This window comes from Eptatretus burgeri, chromosome 7 (genome assembly GCF_056783735.1).
Source record: "Eptatretus burgeri isolate ZD-2024b chromosome 7, Ebu_testis_v1, whole genome shotgun sequence".
NCBI lineage: Eukaryota > Metazoa > Chordata > Myxini > Myxiniformes > Myxinidae > Eptatretus > Eptatretus burgeri.
Window position 1 is genome coordinate 32,765,613 of NC_140967.1, and position 22,500 is coordinate 32,788,112.

The following is a 22,500-nucleotide window of genomic DNA, read 5'->3' on the forward strand; positions in this document are numbered from 1 at the left end:
AAGGACATTAGGAGAAATCGATGTACGTTTAAATGAATTGTATAGACAGCAGTAGACCATGGACAAATCAGCTTGTAGTATTGAATTTGAACTTGTATTTTTTTTGGAATATAAGTCAAGTGCTCAGATGAATGTTTTTCTTGACCTCTTCTTTTTATTTTTTTCCCTTTTTATACCCTGACCTTGTTACAAAGCATAAAATTTTGCTATAAAGCCTGAAAGTTTTTTGTATGAATTAGAAGGATATTAAGAACTGATAAACAAATGAAAATGTAACGATCTTCACAACGAGTCGCAGTATCAAGATCTGGATAGTGAAAAATAGAAATTCCAAACAGTCTTACCCTTTTCACCTTCCAATCTCACACTTTTTCTTTTCAATTTACTGATTTCACCATTTGTTAATCAGGGACATGGATTTACTTGGATAAAATTGCAGTGCTCATAAACTTTGAAACCGTTTCCTGCACAGAGTGTATTACTAAATCCAAAATTACACAGATTTCGAGAATGGGAAGCACTTGGAAATCATTAAAGCACAGGTAACACAAATGAAAAAATGAATTATCAAATCATAAATTGTTAATTACAGAATCATGGTCAATGACACATTCAAAGTACTGCAGGTCAGATAGCTCCACAAGTCAAAGTGAAATGCTCCTCAAATAGCTTCATAAAGCGAAGTAAAAGACACGGACATCCTGTTCAACTTCATTATTGACATGTTCAACAGACATGCCATTGTCACAACCATTGTTCTGGCATTGACTGCATGCTGTTGAGCACTGTCGTCCATTTTTCTTGCAGCTGCAGCGTAATGTATCACAACCAGTTCTGCAATTACAATAGAATCCCATTCAAAATGGATTCAGGAGTAGGACATAGCTCTGACATCACCGGGTGGAATTGGGTACTTCCTTATAAAAGCCTTCTTCAGTCTGCAGGATTCATGGATTGGCTGAACTACCTTCCTATTCCATGATTTGATAGTATGTCCAGAAGGTGAAATTTTGTTGATTCAGTTAGTGACAAGCATTCCTGTGCAACAAAAGACTTAGCTGATATGATCTTGTCCACTAACATGTGATGGTGAACTTTGATGAGGAAGTCATTTGGTTGTCAACCAAAAAAAAGCAACATTGCCTTGTGCCCGGCATATTCGATGTCATAATGTGGCTGATTCTTCGAGCAGAAAACAGCTGCCAACAAACGAGGACTGGTGTCGTTCAATAGTTTCATATGTTGGGGACTTTCTGAAACCAAATGTCCATGATGTGCTGTCACAACCAGTAAAAGCACACAGAAACAGGAGATGCAGGTGTCTTCACCCAGTAGGATTTGGCAAGTAGTTATATCAAAGTAATGGTATCATTGGTATCTCCTGTGGTGAGGCTGAGTCTTTGGGCCTCTCACTCCCTCACCGCAGGCAAGTCGGTGGTCTTTCTGTCTTCTACCGTTTCCTCTCCGGTCTCGCCCCCCCCCCCGTTCTGTCTGCGATATGTCCCCCACATACTTCCGCAGGGTGCTCAAGGTCCGCCAGCAACTCCCTTCTGGTAAAACTACTAAAATCACAAATCACTGCTCACCTTCACCCTTTCATTCCTCTTTTTCCTGCCTTTGGAATAAACTCCCTCACTCTGTTCAATCACATTCTTCCCTCCAAGCCTTCAAAACAGCTGTTCACCACCACCTCTTATCTTCCCCCCATCCAAAACCTCGTTCTTTTCTGCCCTCCGTTAATCCACCCCAAACCCACCTCCTATATCCTGTGTTCCCCGCTCCACCCCTCTCCCTTCCACAGATCTCATGTCTCTGTTCCCCATTGTTTTTTCCTTCCCTCTTCCACCCCTCATGTCTCCTGCCCCCCTTGTTATGCGTTGTGTGTTAGCTCTCATACGAGCCTCGACAATGTATACTAAAAAGGTGTGGTTTGCTGATTTTCCCTTATTTATCATTATCAAAGTATAGCTTGAACTTGGTTTGGATAGCCTGGTGCAGTATCAGAATCAGCAAATTGGTGTCTCTTTCTGAATCACTTCTGCATGATTTGGCCTGGCTTTAGTAATTTCCTTCCGCTGTTAACTTTATGAATAACACACATCTGTGTAATACTGCATTGCAAGATTTTTCTCTGAAGACAGTTCCATGGACAAAGCCCAAATCGCCCTTTGAAACTGTCATATCACTTCCCCAAGTCACTGCTCACCTTCACTCTTTCACTTCCCCAAGTTTCACTTCCCTTTCACAAACGCTGAATACAGCAACAACCCAACAACCACAATATACAATATACAATCAACAAATTAACAATAACCCCAAAATACTTGCAATCACACTTGACCCTCACATGACCTTCACTAAACACATTCAACAAATGATAGCCAAAGTCGACCGAAAACTCAACACACTAAAAGCATTAACCAATACCAAGTTTGGTTCACAAAAATAATACCTAACCACTATTTACAAACAGTTTATCCGAACCATTATTAACTATTCTAGCCCAAGTTGGGGACCCACCATATCCAAAAGAAATGTGTCAAAATTTCAACTAATACAAAACAAACCACTCAGGTTATAGATCATGTCATTGACTCACCAATTATGGATCATCTCCACGTACACCTATAAACAAAATACTTCCATTCCAACACCACCTTGATATCGGAGGTACACAATTCATTGATGCCACTCAAGTGCTAGAACACCTGTGTCACCACTTGTCCAATGCCCCACCATCTCTCAGACACAAACATATCTCACCAGCAACTTGCGAGAACAACATCTTTTCAAATGTGTCACCGGCACCTTTAAACAGAACATCTCGGTGTGGGGGGAGGGGGGGGGAGATATTCACAATCTCATCACCACCATCGCTTTGCAACAACACAATTATAAAATACTCAATGAACCACATTCCGTGATCCATCCATCTGAACAAACCCTCCTGCACTCCTGCAGAGTAATATTACCTGGACTCCGTTCCAGTTACCACCGAGCACTCAAAACCTATCAACACAAACACGACCCAACTCGGGACCCTTTCTGCCCATGTTGTCACCTTGAACTTGACACTGTATACCACTTAATTACAACTTGCTCTCGACTCGCACAATACAGACAACTATTTAACATTTCATCTGCACTCGATCTCTGGGGGAATCCGGTCGGAGTGGCCGGCTTCCTCGGGGCTGTGGGCTTCCAGTGAGGATGCTTGAGCTACTGATTATGACAGTGGGATTATCTCTGGGCAAGCGAATCGTATTCTGCAGGTACTAGCAGACCATTTTCAAGTAGTTGTAATGACCAGTAGCTGCAAAGATTGGCAGATCAGAAACAGTGTGTAGAGTTGCAAGTTCCATGATCCTGTTTGATAGGCAGTGATGAGCTTATGAGCAATACCAACCATACTCTGCTATGTGAACTAGAGTTGACTTCTTTTTGAGTTCCCACACAACTGGTTCCTCTTTGCATCCAGTGCATTGGCAATTTGGGATAGTACCTTGGATGAAACGACTTTTTGCTTGTACAGTATTGTGGTTTTGTGGGATATTAGTGACTTCTACAGTGTCAATGCTTCGTAAAGAAATTGCAAGTTTCTTTGATTACTATGGTCATTGTTTTCCCTCGAGAATACATGACGCTACTTGTGCACTTAAATTTGCATCTGCGATCAAACATTCCCGGAGATCTCGAAATGCAAATTTTCCTTGTAACATACACATTACTATATTTTTCATCGGAAATCTCTATAATCTCATGTCGCCAGACACTTCCTTGAACGTACAAATAAAAATGTAATCGAGCTTGGGTCTGCTATGAAATGAATTTTTTGAACATTGGTGAAATTTGTCCAAAAACTCTTAAACTGTAATGTGCTGGCCAGGGTCTATACCAGCAGGGTTTTTTGTTCAAAATGATAAGCTCAACTATTTAACATGTTGACTGTCAACTACGAGTATACCCTTAGTGCTGGGTGTACCAGATTCTGCTGCCACTAGTATTCTATTGTAAACACAATATGCTGCCACGCTAGAGATAACACAACAAATGATCTGCTGGCAGTTCGATGAACATAAATCTGTAATCATCATGATCATTATCATCAGTCTCATTGAGAAGTTTTGCCACTTCATCTGCATTCGTATGTGCCATTTTGAAGGGTAATGACATGAGCAAAAATTTTTTTTTAATACTTGGTAGCCTACTTGGCACACGGTCTACCATCAGCAGTGACATAATACCAAAGTCGATTCAGTGCTAAAAAATATTCCTTCCAGATAACTCGTACCTGCAATGCTGAATTGAAAATCTTGTGTCGCTGCCTGCTACGAGTTTTGTCATAATGTGGGGTTTCCCCAGCAATGGATAAGACATTAACTTAGATTTCCTGATAGAAGAATAAAATTTGAAAATAATGCACTCGTATATGCACATGCATACTTTGCTTGAAAATGAGAGTGGCGTATACGACAAGAGATGGCAGTCAGTGTTTAAATGAACAAGCACCAGATGACTGGTGGTGAGCTGCAACAATTTTTTTTATTGGATTTTTAAGTTGTGACAAAATTTAAAATGATCCGTACCGATACCCAGAGCAGCCCTGGCAGACCCTTTCATGGTAGCACCTCAGTTGCAGCTCAATAAATAACTTCAAAAATATAATTCATGTTAAAATAAATATCTTCTTTTTTTCACCACCAATTACTACATACGATCACATTGTATCTTAGCACAGAATACCTCCTATAAAAAAAATATAATTAGGATTTCATCCAAAGACTGTATCAGCCATATTATAATTTAAACGTATTGTTACGGTTGTGGAAATTCACAGAACACCATTCAGGTTCCCCAGAGGTCAGTTATTGCGGTAAGTGTGTGTTCCAGGTTAGAATTCCCCACTGATGTATAAAGGGAATTATTCATGTGCCGGGCTGTGCATCTTTGAGTTAGCCATTATTCTGTTCTGTCTTTTATTTCAAACAAACAGCATCTCTTCAACGACACCACAGCGCCAACCACACTGCAACCACGCCACCTCCACCAACACAACAGCATCTCAGCAACCACACCATCCCCACCACAGCGCCAACCACGACATCTCAACCACCACGCCATCTCCACAAACACCGCCATAGGAGCCACATTCTCCAGAAGGACGACCCTCCTCTACAAACAAAGAGCCAAGCCGAACTCTCCTGGAATTTTCCCTCAGAACGACGTAAGAAAAGAATGTCGGTTATCAGACCAAAAGAGCCAAGCCGAACTCTCCTGGAATTTTCCCTCAGAACGACGTAAGAAAAGAATGTCGGTTATCAGACCAAAAGAACCAAGCCGAACTTCCCTGGAATTTTCCCTCGCGCGCCGAGAAGGGAGGGCGAACACCCCGGGGTGATAAAGGGCCGCGTTGGAACGCCAAGAAGAGAGTTGGCAGTTGGCGGTTGGCGAGTGGGTGAGAGAGTCTCTCTCTTTAGTCTCTTTCTCTCCTTGGACTCCTTGGTCGTTGGAGGCTCCGGTGGAGGCACCGTTGAAGGCGTTGTTGGAGGCGTCGTTGGGGTCGAGAGTTGAGTTGGGAGCTGGTGGAGTCCAGTCGAGTGCGGGCAGAGACATCGAGGGTCGCCCAGCGAGTCACCAAGAGGGTGGCAGGTAGCCTGCTCGGTCTCTCGGGGCCCCTGCGGTCATCCCGGCTCCGAGCAATCATATAGGCTTACGAGCCCAGTGCTTTCCTTTCTTTCTTTCTTGGGGTTTTTGCATGACAGTCTGTGGCGCCTTGTCTACTAAGTAGTGAACTGACGAAGTGCATGTAGATAATAAATAGATAACGGCTGTCGGTCTTTTTGCTCATGTCTTGTCCCCTACCCCCATTCATTGCATACGTGAACAAATAAATGTCCCCTTTGTTGAATATTCACCTGCTCGTTGCGTCCCTTCCTCCATTGAACTGCCGTAATTGCGTTCGGAATATTAGCTGGTTTTTAACACCGATAAGATAATCAGGTCTGACGGGGCTTGGCGATATAAAACCGCTCGGTAATCGCAAACGGAACGAGCTGCTTAAGGCGGCTCGTTTTCGTGCAGGCTCCGTTGAGGTGTATATCCCCGGCATTGCTGTCTGCGTGAATAATTAGGTACATCGACAATTCGGCGATCAACTCTGTGGCGTGTGGACAGAAAAGTTGGCTGATCTATGGTGTGCTTAACAACACCCGTAGCTGGGTTTCGGCGTTGATCCGAAAAGCTGCGACTGGATTGCCACGTTCGGTAGGCGCGTGCGGCTGCAAATTAGCTAAAGGGGGTCGCCTGCAAGCCAGAGTGGCGAGAATCCACAACAGTATTTTTATCCCCCGCCGCGTGGCGGAAGGGGGATATTGTTGTCACCCAGGTCGTCCGGCTGTCCGTCCGGCTGTCTGTCCGTCCGTCCGGGCGTCAACATTTATATCTGTGAGTGCGATAACTCATAAACTGTTTGCCATATCGATTTGAAATTTGGGTCACACATGTACCACCTGAAAAGGAAGAACCTTATTGATTCTGGATGTGGCCGGATCCAAGATGGCCGACTGGGGCAGCCATCTTGAAAAAAATGTTTTTTCGCCATGTCGATTTGAAATTTGAGTCACACATGTACCACCTGAAAAGGAAGAACCCTATTGATTTTGGGCGTGGCCGGATCCAAGATGGCCGACTGGGGTGGCCATCTTGAAAAAATTTTTTTGTAATAAATAGAAAACCGCTTGTCTGATTTCAATTATTTTTCAATGGCGGTTGATTTTGGGCGTGGCCGGATCCAAGATGGCCGACCATCTTGAAAGCAAGATGGCCGACGGGCGGCCATCTTGAAAAAATGTTTTTTGTAATAAATGGAAAACCGCTAATCTGATTTCAATTATTTTTCAATGGTGGGGGATTCCCCATCTCTGATGGTATATTAAAGGTGTTCCCATGCTCCAGTGTTTAATTTTGGAATTTTGTTTACTGTCACTTATATCGTGCTTTTCGTGCTTTTCGATCTCACTGTGAAGGCTGCTTGAATATCTCTTGTTTGGATCTCTTCATGGACATCCATCCACCATCTACAGAGGTTAAAACCATCTGCTCTCATAACCAACGAGAGATGTTGGTGTTGTTTCCATTGCATGATAACGTCAGCTGCTGCAAATAACTGCAGCACCAACGATCCTGCATCTCCAATTAAATGTGTTGTTTTGCAAGAAATTAAAAGAAGGAAGAGACCACTTCAATACTAATGATTGCCTCCATTGTGTCCAATGAGGTGGTGTGGTTTTGCAGGAAATGGAAAGTATAGACTATAGACTATTTGCCATGGTGATTTACACAAGATTAAGATTCATTTGTCGGCGTCAACTGGTAATTATGGTCCATTGTTTTGAAGTATTTGAGGTAATTTGTGACACGTGTTTTAGGGGATGGTTTTGGAAGTGGAATGGAAGAGGAGGGAGGGGGGAGGTTTGAAAGGCAAAGAGTCAGATCGGTGATGAACAGGTAGCTGGGGTTATTGTCAAAAGATAGAGAGAGAGACAGAGGGATAAAAGAAAAATTGAACATGTTAACTCACAACGCATCTCCCTCCCAAAATTCCTCCATACAAAAGGTAGGAAATCTATCTCGCATAAACTAAACAAATATCTGTCTGGGGGAAGTCCTAATTGTGTCTGAATGCATGGGGTCTCTCCCATAACTACAATATCAAAAACAGGATTGGTCCCACAATGCTACTTCAAGGGACATTGACTTATGAAGGTGGGGCATGGGAGGGGGAGAACTCTAACTAAAGTGACCGACTGGTTTTGAGCACACAGGAAATAAAAAAACAAGCTCAAATGAGCTAAGATCCTCGTCCTTTTAATGATGACGTCATAAAAACGAATATGACGTCATTGTGATGCATCAGGTTTGCGATAAATTATCTGTGCTAATGCCCGGCTTGATTCCCGCAAACAAAATTCAAACAGCTTGCCGAGTTTCGGAGATAATGGTATAGGCGATTTCCATCAGCGGCGATATTATGACGTCAACTTTTTTTCTAGGAAGAATTTCCAAAATCGGAGATGGTTACTGCCTGCGCGTGGGCTTTCTGCATATACATAGCAAGTTTCATGAAGATCCGATGAAAACTCTGGGTTGTGAAACAAAAAATAGGAATGACGTCATAAAAATTGATATGACGTCATAGTGATGTATCATATGTGCGGTAATTCATCTCTGCTAATGCCCTGTTCGATTCCCACAAACAGAATTCAAAAAGCTTGCCTAGTTTCGGAGATAATTTTTTGGCAATTTCCATTAGCGGAGATATTTTGACATCATAACTTTTTTCTAGGAGGAATTTTCAAAATCGGAGATGGTTACTGTCTGCGCAGAGTATTTTTACATATATATGCCAAGTTTCAGGAAGTTTCGATGAAAACTGTAGGCTGTGAAACAAAAAAGTCCACAAGAAGAAGGTGAAGAAGAACAACGTGAGTAAGACTTAGAGATCCTCAATGAGGATCTAGCAATGTAGGAGGAAACTGGATAATAGTTGACAGTTTGGGAGATTAAATGCATTGGTGTTGTCCATTGAGACTGAGGGCATCAATTCATTATTTTGACCTGACTCGGCCATCTACATCTGAATTTCTGCAAACGCTACTTATCACCATGACAACCATGTATGATGCTAATTTGCCAGTTTGTCTTTTTGTCATTCCATTCCAGGCAAATGCGGGCTGCTGTGCAAAACGCATGAATTTTGTCTATATTTTGTGTGCGCTTAGAAACATTGTACCTTTCATATGGCATGTTGGCAGAGTATGATTATAAGAGCAGAAAATGAGGAAGTGGATTGACTCTTTGATGGGGTGTATTCTGCCACGGTAGCATTTTTTTTCTCACCAAAGGGAACCCACTTTGATTCTGCTTCTATCAAGACTGATGCATTATTTGATGAGTGTGGAGAGACAGACACAGACAGACACACAAATCTGTAGATCTAATTTAATATATATCGTCCCATTCTCAAATCTAACATAATCTATGTACCCTGGCAAGGCTTTGGATTGTTACATGCTCTGTCTTGATTATTATTGTTTTTGGCATTTTGCCTTTCACTATTGATTTACTTTTCCATTGTTTTCTATTGAATCCACTCTGGTGGACCATTCCCTCATGGTGGTGATTGCCAAGCCAACGGGTTCTTCTGATTCGGCCTTTTTACAGTTAACCCACCAGAAACCATGAGGAACCATTGGCGAGACCTTTTTATCCTGTTTGCCTGAGTGCAGCAGTTTGACCTGGTGGCTGACTTGTCATAATTAATCTTCACATGCAGGATTGATGCACGTGGAGGCTGATTATGACTGCAGCATTATAACTATAACTTGGATGAACCTCCAATGGGAGAATGAGTGAACAAGCAGTTTGTGGAAACATTCTGCGAATCTATTTACAAAGGAGCAAATTTATGTATGTATATATGTGCAGTCATGACCAAAAATATTTTGGTCTTTTTTTGCACTTTTTCAAATGTTTTTTTTTTTTGCACTTTTTGCACTTTTTTGCACTTTTTTCAAATAACTCACAATTTTCTCTAACAAAATAAAGTTTGAATTGATGGTAAGTATTTGATCTCCATAATTCTTTATTTGACTGTTAGTATTATAGAACCTTTGTTCTTGGTTTAGAACTTCATATATCCTTTTAAATCAAAAAATAAAAAGAAATGGCATTGACAAAATTATTGACACCCTCGACTTGATATTTGGTAGCACACAGCCTTTGGACAAAATAACTGCAGTCAAGCACTTCTTATAGCCATGAATGAGCTTCCTACACCTCTCTACTGGCAGTTTGGCCAAATACTCTTCTTGTGCAAACTGCTCCAGTTCTCCCAGATTTGAAGGGTGCCTTCTCCCAACTGCTGTTTTCAGATCTCCCCACAGGAGTTCAATAGGATTTAGATCTGGACTCGTTGCTGGCCACTTCAGAACGGTCCAGCGTTTTGTCTTGAACAATTCCTGGGTGCTTTGTGAAGTGTGTTTGGGGTCATTGTCTTGCTGCAAGAGTCATGACCTTCGATGGAGACCCTGCTTTCTGACATTGGGTTGAACATTGCGCTCCAAAATGCCTTGGTAGTCTCCTGATTTCATGATGCCGTGCACACATTCAAGGCACCCAGTGCTGGAGGCAGCACAGCAACCCCAAAACATCACTGAACCCCCTCCATGTTTGACTGTAGGGAAGGTGTTCTCTTCAAACTGGTTGAATGAGTGATTTTTATATTGTGGGAACCTGCAACTCACCACAGGTGAGTTAAATTCCAAAGTAAAGGAGAATCACCTGCTTGAAATGTAATTATTTCCAACAACTTCTAAAAGGTGCCAATAATATTGTCTGTGCCATTTTAGGATTTCTGTATGGAACTAGAGGGGGAGCACTCGGTAGAGTGCAAAACCTCCGCCACCAATACTGCTGGGTCACTTAAGTGAACCTGATATCCGATTCATTGTAGGTCAAAACGGATCAGACTCTACTGAACCATGATTGAATAAACTAAACTAGATCGACGTGCATGTAGAAATGCCCAAAAAAAAAAATCGAAATTTTTTTGAAAAAAAAGTTGCAAAATTTGTTTGTTTTTTTTCTCTAACAAATTTTTTTTTTGGGGGGGGGGTTGCAAATCACTTAAAACATGTAGAAATGCAAAAACAAAAATTCAATTTTTTTTTCAAAATGGCCGCCATAGCGGCCATATTGGACTTTGGACCAAGTCCAAAATCTAATGGAATGATCCTTAGACCACACCTTATCCCCCCACAAAGTTTCGTCGAAATCCGTCCAGGAATTTTTCCGTAATACTGTTCACAAACAAACAAACAGACGGGTGAAAACAGTAACCTCCGTCAATCTTCGATGGCGGAGGTTAATAAGCTAAGATTTCGGCATTTTTCTCAGCTTTTTTTTTTTGTTTTGTTCCACTGCAAATCAAAGAAATACATATGTGGATACCAAAATATTTTTTGATTTCCACAATTTTCTGGAAGAAATGGTGCATTATTTAAAAATAGTGCAAGGCTGCCAATATTTTATTCATAACTGTGTGTATGTATATGTATGTACGCATTTATGTATTTATGTATATGTATGTATATTTATATATATATATATATATATATATATATATATATATATATTTATATGAGGGCCAGTCAATAAGTAACCTAAAAATGGCAATATAAATTCAAGAATTTGATGTGTGTAGTTGTAGACGACATATGTTATATCTTTGGGTTAAGAGTTATGTTTTGCCTGTTTTAGATCTGGCAACATTGAGCGTATGACGTCAGTAGAGCAGTTCCAAGATGGCAGCTCCCTCTTAGAAGCATGCACCAGGAAGGAGCAACAATCTGTCATCTGTCTCTTGGGAAGTGAGGGTGTGAATCCCAGTGAAAATAATTGCAGAATGAAAATGCAATATGGTGACGCATGTTTATTGCTGCAGTAGGTGTACGACTGGGACAGGAAGTTTAAAAGTGGAGTGTCCAGTGTGGCAGACGCTGCTCGCTCGGGCCTCATACAGTCGAAACACCAGAAATGGTTGCAGGAATTGAGCGCTTGCTAAGAGAAAACCGTCACATTACGCTGGATGAAGTGGTCTCCGAATTGAACATGAGCCATGGTTCAGCACACCATATTATTCACAATGTGCTGGGGTTGTACAAAGTGTCTGCAAGGTGGGTGCCAAGACAACTTACACCCAAACTGAAAGAATGATGAGTATAGATGCATGTGAAGAGCTTTTGCGATGTTATGAAGCAAGGCAACGCTTTCTTTCAGCGTGTAGTGACTGGGGATGATAGCTGGGTCCACTACTTTCAGCCAGAAAGGAAGAGGGCAAGCAAAGAGTGGAGTCATTCTACTTCACCAAAGCCCAAAAAATTCCACACACAGCCGAACGCTGGAAAAGTGATGTTGACCCTCTTCTTGGATAGCCGAGGCCCAGTTGTAAAGCATTACATGCCCAGAGGGACCACAGTCACCAGTGCATCTTACTTGCGACCTCCTTAAAAATCATCTGAAACCAGCAATCAGATCAAAACGTCGTGGACTACTCACTACTGGTGTTTTGCTGCGGCATGACAATGCTCAGCCACATACTGCCTGCACTACAGCTGCAACAATCGAGGACATGCATTTTGACTGTCTTTCTTATCCACCCTACTCACCCCTTCAGATTACCACATCTTTGGGCCACTTGAAGAGGCGCTTGATGGAACCATTTTCCGATCCGACAAAGAGGTCCAAGAGGCGTGCACGAATGCCTACACAAGCAGCCAAAATGTTGTTTTTTTTCCTGGAGGAATCCATGCCTGGAAAAAATGCATTGAACGCAATTAATGGAGATTATGTTGAAAAATATCGCATTTGTTACACACGTACATTAATACACAATTTGCAAAAAATATTTTTAGGTTACTTATTGACTGGCCCTTGTATATCTATAATTATTTATTATGTACATATATATTTATTATTTATTTATTTATTATCCTCGCCAGAGGAGAGGGTATTACATTTGGGTCCATTTGTTTGTTACTTGGTGAAATCTTCGATTTTGTCAAGTATGTTGGTCTGTTCAGTTTGTTGGTTTGTTGGTTTGTTTGTTTGTCTGGTCATCTACAGCCCAAACGGCTGGACCAGTCGTTCTTAAAATTTTACACATGATAGGCAATCCACCTGAGACGGTCTGCGTCCAAACCCCGTGTCTGCAATTTCCGATTGCTCTTTTTATTGTTATATATTTATTTGAAATATTCAATCCCAGCAGCTTGTATGCAGCATGAGCTTTTCTGATATGAACAAAGCTCTTGTTTGTGATATTTTAGCAACGTTATAAAGAACTGCACTATAATACCTGTGGTAATTGAGTCCCTTGTTTAATAGTGGCCATAACTTCTTGCTTCATCTAATCCAGCGAAATTGAGCTTCGAGTTTTTTTTGTTTTTTTCCTCTTCTTTGTAATTACAGAGAAATCTCACATAATCAAATCCTTGAGGACTCTGGTCTGCAGAAAAGAGTGGCTTTTATAGATTATTCAACACCTTTCATTATGTAGCTTGCCATTCAGAAGTGCAAATGTGCATTTCATCTGCAATTAATGATTTTTTAATGATCCATCTAATTGCACCAGGGGCTTAATTATCATGCAGTACAAAAGTTAATTTGCTGTGTGTATGTATTTTATCAGCCTACCTTTTGTAACTGTCGAAGTCTTTCCACGTTCATCTCAGGGGCCAATGGTATATTGTTGAGATGGTCTATCTGCACGATGTCAAATCGGAAAGACAGGAGTTTGAATGGAATGAGCCATTCCTCATATGAAGCTTTCTAAATGCCAAAAAGCAGGATGGTATAGGTGTAAGGCAGCTAGGCAGGCACAGAAGGAAGGAGATTGTGGTGGAAAATAAGATTGTGACAGATTTATGATTGAGATTGGCTGAAGTGAATGGCATATAGGTTAGCCCATCTGACTCCACTCTCTGGTTCTCTATATTGCGGTTCTGCCTCCCGCCAACCCATCCATCTGCTAAATTGGCACCAACGGGATTCTGCTGCAACTCCCCACTGGCTATTGATGGATGGGTGGGAGGGTTGGGTGGGCTGGAGTTGGTGGATGTGTAGTCTTGCGGCATTTTGGTGTTTGGTGTTTGGAAGAGCTGCCTTCAGCTGCCTCCAGGAAAGAGTAATAATTTTTTGACACAACTTGGTATAAGGGCTTGTGAAATGTTGTCAACACTCCAGGATGTGCTAATGGAGTTCTTCACCCTGTTCGACATCGTGCATGACTTTCAAGGACCTTGCATCGTAAGAAGTTTTTCAGGAAATTTATGGTCATGGTTATTTGGATGAAGCTGAGATGGCAAGAAGTTGGTGATTTCAGTGTTGTGGGTGGAAAGAATTGGAGGGGTATTTACTTTGGGGTCTTGCTAAGCAGTAAATGTTGTTTTTGCAAGTTATTTTATCTCTATACTTTGCCGACACACAAGAAAGAATTTTAAACAGTCCACGCTTTGCCAATGTTTCCAGGGCCAAGGACCCAAAGCTTAGGAGCCTAAGGATCCAAGGCTGTTGCATAGCTGATAGGGGATCTTTTGACGGCTAACGCTGCTGTTCCTGCAATGGGATTGAAGTTCTAAATCCAGCGGCTTGCCTTTGAGAGCAATTGATTCTTCATTGGTTTGAGGCCCTTAACCAGACCATACTCTTACAGGTGCATATTTCTTTGCAACCTCGGTTCTTGTTTGACATAATCCCATGCACCCCAGTAAAAATAAAAAATAAAAAACCATTGAGAAATGCATCAAGTTTATACACTCTGCTCCTTGTGCTCAAATGTATACCATCACACATAGCAAGCATATTCTGCTATATTTCCTTTGTACACTATTTGTTTCATACAATGTCAACAAAAAACTGAAAAGGTTGGTGATGTAAAGGTTTAATTTGGTGTTTGATATTTACACACATTCCTTTGAGTAAGGTGTGGTATGGTATAGATGATATAGTTATACTGTAGACTAATAGAGTGTTCCAATGGAGGACTTGAGAGTTTTAGAAATGTCAGGGTGTGTGTGTGTGTGTGTGTGTGTGTGTGTGTGTGTGTGTGTGTGTGTGTGTGTGTGTGTGTGTGTGTGTGTGTGTGTGTGTGTGTGTGTGTGTGTGTTGAGGTACAGAAATGAAAACAGAGTTCATAACACACCTTCCCACACGCGGTCTGGAGAGAAGAAAAGGACATGGGCGGGGTTTGCAAGTGGAAAATTTGATTGGTCGAGATGACTTAAAATGGCATTATATTTTCTCCAAGTCATGCTAAACGGAAGGTTTTTGAAAGTGCCATTAAGGCAATGTGTCCTCTCCAGTGTTTAATTGTATAATTAAATTGAAATAAAAGAAAGATTTTATAGGTTGGAGAGAAAAAAAGTTTTTTTTGGATGTTTACCATTACACCACCTTATTTAACATGTTACATTAGTTATTTGTGCTTGTTGTTTGTGGCCTTTATGATGTCCCTAAAAACAGTTTCCTGTTTGGAATGTTTTCAGTTTTGTCTGACTGACAGGCAGACAGATAGACTGAAGCAATTGCTTTACCAGGAATGTACATGCATGCTTGGGATGAGACTCCATACAATTGACCAAATTCAGAGCCAAAGTACTGCTAAACTGCAGGTTCGTGTTCTGACTCGTGTTCAAAACATAACATTCAATGAAATGAGGTCGTTCCTCTATCACAGACTGATGTTTGTGGACTGACAGACAGACAAAGTGAACCAATTGCTTAAACCCCCTTTTCGCTTTCATTTCCCAATCATGTGCTTCAGCTATCACCAATTCATTTCTTCAAATCACCCACACTCTCCGGTTTTTTTTTTCTTCTTCTCCACACATACTATTGTTCGTTTAGGTTGACCTTCTTCGCATTCCCATCTGAACTGATGGCTTGCGATGCTGGGAAGGAACCCTTATGTTACGTTCTGTGTATTGCACGCACGTGTACGCACCTAGTCATGGAACTAATGAATTGTGCCACGCCGCATGTTTTTGCTGTGGAAACAAGTCAGGTTCGATGTGGAATGGTGACAAGCTTATCGGCATGCAGCTCTTTTGGACTAGTTGGTCAATTCACTTTAAAATACAAAAAAAGAGAATTCCTTGTTATAACTGGGGGACTTTGATTATAAGTGAGAGATTACCAATTTCTTTTGCCAATTGCAGGCAAGGGATGTAATTGTGTCTGCGGAGTGCCCAACTGTGTTTGCGGACGTCGTCCTGCAGTTGGGTTACTTTTTATTTGGAGGTTGGTGGCAGGATTTGCACTCCGGCCACCGTAAAAACCCTTCATTCCACAAAATATACTAAAAGCATAAAAACATTCTGAAAACCCACTCCATGGGAGTACCTCAGGTGCAGATGCCCTTCGCTGGGCAGCTCACCGGATGATGGGATTGGGGCAAAGCCTTCGGGACCCCCAATCTTTGATAGGAGGGAAACCACGGGGTAACATTCCCGGGTCAGATTGCGGTAGTGTGTGTTGGGGTGGTGCTGAGGTGTCTTCCACCAGACGGCGGTCTCCTTGGGTTAACCTGAGGCGCTCCCTTTGGGTGGGTGCCTGGAATGTCCTATCCCGAAGAGAGGATAATCACCTGTCTCTGTTATAATCTAAGCTCAAGCGTTTGGACATCTGTATTGCAGCACTCTCTCAGGTTTGGAGTCTGGATTGCAGTGTGATCATGGCAGGTGGTGACACCTACTATTGGTCTGGTCGCTCTGTTGGTTACCATGCCCAAGGAGTTTCTGCAGCTGTGTACAAAAAGCTGACTCCAATGATAATTGAGGTAACCACAGACAATGAGCAGATTATGAGACGAAGGATTCGTCACTACTTGGGTGTAATCTCCCTGGTCTCTGTAGATGCTCCGACTGAGGCGAGTGATCTCACCGTGAAGGACGCATTCTATGCCATGCTCAATCGAGTCTGTGGTTGATCAGTGCCCCAGGTGAGATACCCTTCTCGTCTTGGGGGATTTCAATGCATCGACTGGAACCGATAGGGATGGTTATGAGACATGTGTTGGTCCCCATGGGTCTGGAACTGTGAACCAGAATAGCACTAAGTTCCTTAACTTTGCAAGAAACCATGGACTTAGGGTGGCTGGTTTATGGTTTCAGCGCCCACAGGTTCATCACTGGATTTGGTGTTCCATTGCTAGTGGTTTGGCAAAGGAGATTGACCATGTGCTCGTTGATGGTCGCTGGAGGATGATCCAGAACTGTAGGGTCTACCAGAGTGCTCAGTTCCTCAATACTGACCACAGGCTTGTTGTAGCAACTCTGAAGTTGCAGCTTAAATCCAGGAGAATGGTGCCATCCCAGCTTCAGCTGGATGTTTGCAAGCTCAAGGATGAGAGGGTAGCTGATGAGTTTGCGAACAGGCTGAGTGGAGATTTGGGGGATCTGGGTGCTTTGGGGGATCCTGAAGAGTTGTGGAGTGCCTTCAAGACCACCATCCTTGATGTTGCCGGTGGATGTCTTGAAACTCACCAGAGGGCGAAAGAGTTTGTCTCTCAAGGGACATTGGATACCATTGATCAGAGTCGCAGGGCCAGGCTGAATGGCAGAGCTGAGCTGTCACAGGGCCGGCTGTACCAGGCTGATCCACCAGCTGTCCAGTTGGATGTCAGGGGTGTTACAATCCCTATTGCTGACCCTCTAATCAGCTTCATCAAGCGCAGTGGACCATCAGGCACAAAGGGTGTATTGTGCCTGATGAAGCCGGCTGCGAAGCCGGCGAAATGTTGCCTGAGACCGGGTCTGCTCTTGCATTTTTTTTTTGGTCAAATTAGCGGAGTCGATCTAGTTTTTGTACTTTTCGTTGGAAGCCTTCTTTAAAAAATATATCTAAAAATATGGTTCTGCTTTCGTAATAATGATTTGTTATACCTGCATTCTAGATTTCTATGAATCTATGAAATTTCTATGATTTCATGAAAAACAATTCTATGAATGCTTGATTTTAGATGACTACGTGAAGTCGTGACACCCTGCCAGGATTGGCAGTACCAATCGGCATTCATGGTTGATTTGCAAAACACCTGGCTGCGGAGTTATCCGTGGCTGGTGGCTTCAGGACCGGGTGTTTGGGAGGAACTCGAGTGCTTCCCCTCATGGCGAACCTCGAAGCTTGGCCCGTTTTGATGGATTAATTTGAAACAACTTTTACTTCTTTTGCATGATTTATATAATATAAAGCATGCCACTGATATTTACTCATGAACATCAGGTTTACGCTTAAGTTATTTCTCTCGATTCCCTCCGCCACTGAAGATGGATGTAGGCTATGTTTTTCACCCCTGTTTGTCTGTGTGCAGGATATCTCAAAACGTTAGACTGATTCAGATGAACCTAGTTTTGCAGGTTGGGTGTATGACGAGGACGCATTGATTCGATTTTGGTGATTAATCAGAATAGATTCCTTTCGGAATGGAGGCAGCAGTTCAGAATCGAAATCGATTCTCAAATTTTAAGAATTGCCCAAGCCTACACAGTGGACTTAAGGCTTGTAGAAAAAAGTGGAAAGAACACTGAACATCCAGGTTTAAACACCTCGTTTTAATCGGAACAAAAGTTCTTGAAGCGGCAGACACATTGACAATAAAATGGGAAACCGAGCTCTCAATATACAGTTGGTTTCATTTTATTGAAAAGATTTGTTGATATGTGTTGATGATGCATGCAGATAATTTGTTCAAATTTCAATGGTCTAAATAGTGTTTAAAAATATATTTAATAAAGTATGAAGAAAGGCAAACTATTGATATTGTTTGAAGCGTTGTATAAAATGGTGGCTTTAAACCTTGCATTCCTTTTCCTGCTCTATTTCAGCTCTTCACGCAAGAGAGATTATTGCTGCTTCTTCTGGTGAGAAACTTGCACAATTACTTTTACTTGAGACTTGTTGGATCAAAAAAGTATGGCCACGTTGCATTTTTCAATTTGCCTTTTTTCCTACTTTCCCCTGCTGATTTTAGTTCTGTTCTCCCCCACAATGCACCAGTCTTGACGTAATTGTGTATTTAAAGGCAGACTTCCACTTTTTTACCAACTTCAATACCAAATGGTACATTTCTACTGAACGTTTTAAATTCTTACTTTGCACTCGTGAAATGGCGCGATTGCTTGTTAAATAATAAGAGAATCCACAAATACATGTGTACTTCGCACCTTGTTGCATTTTTGAGTGAGCTCAGTCTTGCGAGCCTCCTAATGTGAGAGGAACAGAATTCTTCCCTTGGTTTGGTGAATAAAGCCTCGCTGGTGGATTGAATCCCGATGGTCATTCTGAGTGGGGTGTCGGCTGTGCTGTCTACACTGGAGTGGCAAAAGAGGAACACAGCCTTTGAAGCAGCTTGTATCAACCCAGCATACATGAAGTGATACTGAATCGACAAAACTATAATAGTGTCCTGGAATGTCAAACACACATGGTGTGTGCGCGCGCGCACACACACACACACACACACACACACACACACACACACACACACACACACACACACACACACACACACACACACACACACACACACACACACAGGTTTTACTGCTGTGTTCCCACCACAGCTTCTGAATTCCTCCCCCATTTACTTCTTCCATTGTGGGATCTGTCTGTGGGCTTCCTTCCTTTATCGTGAGCTTGCGTACTTATAACTAAGTGTTACCGAGGTGTCCGGTTGTCACCAACACCCAATGAGCAACCATGAAGAACATGGTCATAATTATTACTCTTTAGTTGTGAAAGTATGTCAAAAAAGATTTGTTTTGAAGGGGAAAGTGGTTGGAGGAGTAGGGGACGTGGGTGGAGTGTGTTGGATGGTATAATAGATCGGACAACATTTTATTTTTCTTTCCATGTTAGCCGAAGAAGAGTGGTATCCTTGTTTGTGCCTAAAGAAATGGAGTGCCCTTTAAGTGAGCTTCTTTCGTCTCTCGGGTATCCCGTAAGCAAAAGCCTTTCGTTCATAAAACGTTATTTGAAGTGGTCACTGCGTAGCTCCTGATCGCTTGCCATATTGATCGAATCCTGCCACACGAGTGCCATTACTTGTTCTTATCCTCACTCCACGCTCTGCCACCACCCTTGTTATGGGATTGGCTCATGCAAAAGGAGTAGTTGAAAGACGTCGGTGAGGATAATTATTTATCACACTCTAGGATTTGTACAGGCATCATTCGTTTGTTCCAAAATATGACGACATGATCATTGACATCTGTGCGACTCGTGTAATTTTGCACCAAGGCGCCCGAGGCAGAAAACAGACGGCATGGCGCCAAGCGTTAATTTACAAATTTGGCTTTTCTTTAATATACTTTGCCATTAACATTCAGCGCAATCAAAAATGGAAACCATGCATGCATGTGCGATTGAAATATTTATTTGCAATGTATCATTGGGCCTGAAAGTTGTGAACCGTGAAACTGTGATTTGAGGATGTGCACCTGTTTTCCTGTGGTAAATGAATGATGACTAAAGATTGCATTGTACTTGGAGGTAATTGCTTATTTCTGGAAATATCACATATGTGCTCTGGTGCTTCAACAATAATAATTTATTTGAGTGAGAATATTTGTTTGGGGGGGGGAGGGGGGGAAGTTGAATATGCATTCGTACACCCGGGCAAAACTGTGTGGAGACCGGAATACTGATGAATGGACGCTGTTGCCTTTGTGGAGACGATGACATAATGCACCAGTCTTCGTTACATTTGAGGTCAACTTCGGTCTATTTTAAACATCTTTGCAGACCCTGTGTTGCAGAATTGTAATTATGCACACTCACTTCGACCGCGTCACCGGCAGCTCAATTTGCGGGACATTCGCCCGAATCTCTCGGTTTTGGTCGGGCCTTACTGCCAACCTGGCCTGTTGCACCGTGTGAACCTTCCTGCATAGACGAATGCCAGGGTGTATTCATCTGACGGATGAGACATCATGCTGAAGGCGTTTATTTGACATCAAAACACAAGTAGGCACAAATCGATGGTAGGACACCTTTGCACGGTTAGTTCTCCAACCAAGGTGGACCCATGGGATGCTTAGTGTTGTGTTTTTCCTTTCGAATGCTTGCAGAGCGCCGCGGCAACACTGGGCAACAACACCCAGCTGCTGACTATTCGATTATAGTCAGTCATTTTGTAACACTTTAGGGGATGATTGCTGAAGGTGTTGAAAATACCTATTTGTGTGAATGCGAATCAACATGGTGGTGAGAATGTGTGTTTTGTCTGTTCAAAGCGATGCTCTGATGGGGTGAAAATGACCCAAAATCATGCAGCCAAAAAGTGAATAAACGCAATTGAGCATACTGGAAATTTGTGGGTATAATGTATCCATTAAATTCCTTGTTTAAATTAAACTTTGTTTTAGCTCTTTCCAGCAAATTTGGCAACCAGTCCCAGCTTAGCTGTGGAATCTGTCCCGGGTGTGACTCGGCATAACGAGCAATGGTGTCTGAAATTGAATGCAAGCAAGCTAATCTCTCCGCTTGTGGTCTTAATGACGACGGAAGGGTACCGCGTTAAACATGCACCATCACCTCCATCAATGACGGCTCGTCCCTTGATCCAAAGATAGCTATTGAATTAGATTGGCGCTAGTTGCCTCTTATTGTGATCCAACCGATATTTGTCTTCATGCCATATGGTAGGAAGGCTCTTGATGCACTCGATGCACGTGTTGAATGCAGACGTTTATGCCAACATTGCGAGCTCCTCCACACGTGTGTTCTACATCAGTGTTGGTGTATGCTGTGCAGCCATCGTTCTGGTGGCTCTGCTTTTGGCCGCACTGCACGTACGTGGTGCACGCTCTCCTGACTCCAGCAGGTCAGAAACTCTGTGCGTGTGCATTTTGGTCAAAGCGATGATGTTGCTAAACAAACTCCCCAACTCACCCCCCTTTGCTGCCTCTGTAAACTTATTGGTTTTTTTTTGGCTGTTATTCTTAAAACGTTTGCATCGATCTTCTAGAAGTTTCTCTTTTCCTCTCTCGTCTCAGCCCTGCTTTTCAGTTGTGCAAGTTTTATGTTGTCATGCTCTCACTTTTATTGCTGCTTCCAAAACGCTGGTATTTAAGGAAAAACAAGGGCATAGTTACAATAATAGGGCCCCCCCCTAAAAATGTTGTGTTTCCGGTAACATGTAACATGCTGCTTTATGAATGGGGTAGGTAGGTATGGATTTTTTTGGGGGGGGATGGGGGGGTTGGACGTGTTTAAATGGAAGTGGTACTGTACTTCAGATTCTACATCTTTCCAAGCAGCATGTATGTGTAATGTTGATAGTTGAAAATATATAGAATCATGAACTTTAACATGTCCATCATGAGAGACCAAATTTGGGGTAAAACAATATTGTGTACACAAGTCAGAGGATTAATCAACACCAATTTAGTATTTCTGCAAGGTTTCCTTAAAACGGTGAAACTGGTCTCAGCAGTGGGAAAGACAGCATATTATCATCAACATGGATCAACAGGACATGTGAAGGAATTGAAGAATACTAATCTCCCATTCATCATCCCTGAAAATCTTGTATATTCAGACACGAGACCCTTTCCAGTGACAAAAATCCTACATTATGCCCTTTGGGGGCATCCATTAAGTATATACTCCTCAAAATAATAAACTCCCCCCCCAACCAATGCACTTTAAAATTAATCTGCATAGTCTGGCAATATAGCAATTGGTACACCCCCCCCAACACACCCCTCTCTTCTCACCCCTGCCCCTTTCACGCCCTGCATGCTCTCCCCCTCCTCTTCCCTTCCTCCTCTCTCCCTTTCCTTCTCCATTTCCCCTTACCTCTCCATTTCCCCCACTCCCCCCTCCTCTCCTCCCACCCCCTCTCCAACCCTGTATTCCTCTCAGTGAAGCGACAGGTGA

At 42.4% G+C, this 22,500-nt stretch overlaps 1 protein-coding gene across 2 annotated transcripts in view; it reads left to right on the plus strand.

The window, feature by feature from the left end:
- The window catches only part of RYK (receptor like tyrosine kinase), a 182,525-nt gene that overhangs the window by 90,403 nt on the left and 69,622 nt on the right, over positions 1-22,500 (plus strand). For both annotated transcript variants that reach the window (XM_085887970.1, XM_085887971.1), the window contains exons 5-6: positions 18,444-18,479; positions 21,304-21,442. In XM_085887970.1, the coding sequence (XP_085744096.1) occupies positions 18,444-18,479; positions 21,304-21,442 (175 nt within the window). The remainder of the gene's footprint in view (positions 1-18,443; positions 18,480-21,303; positions 21,443-22,500) is intronic.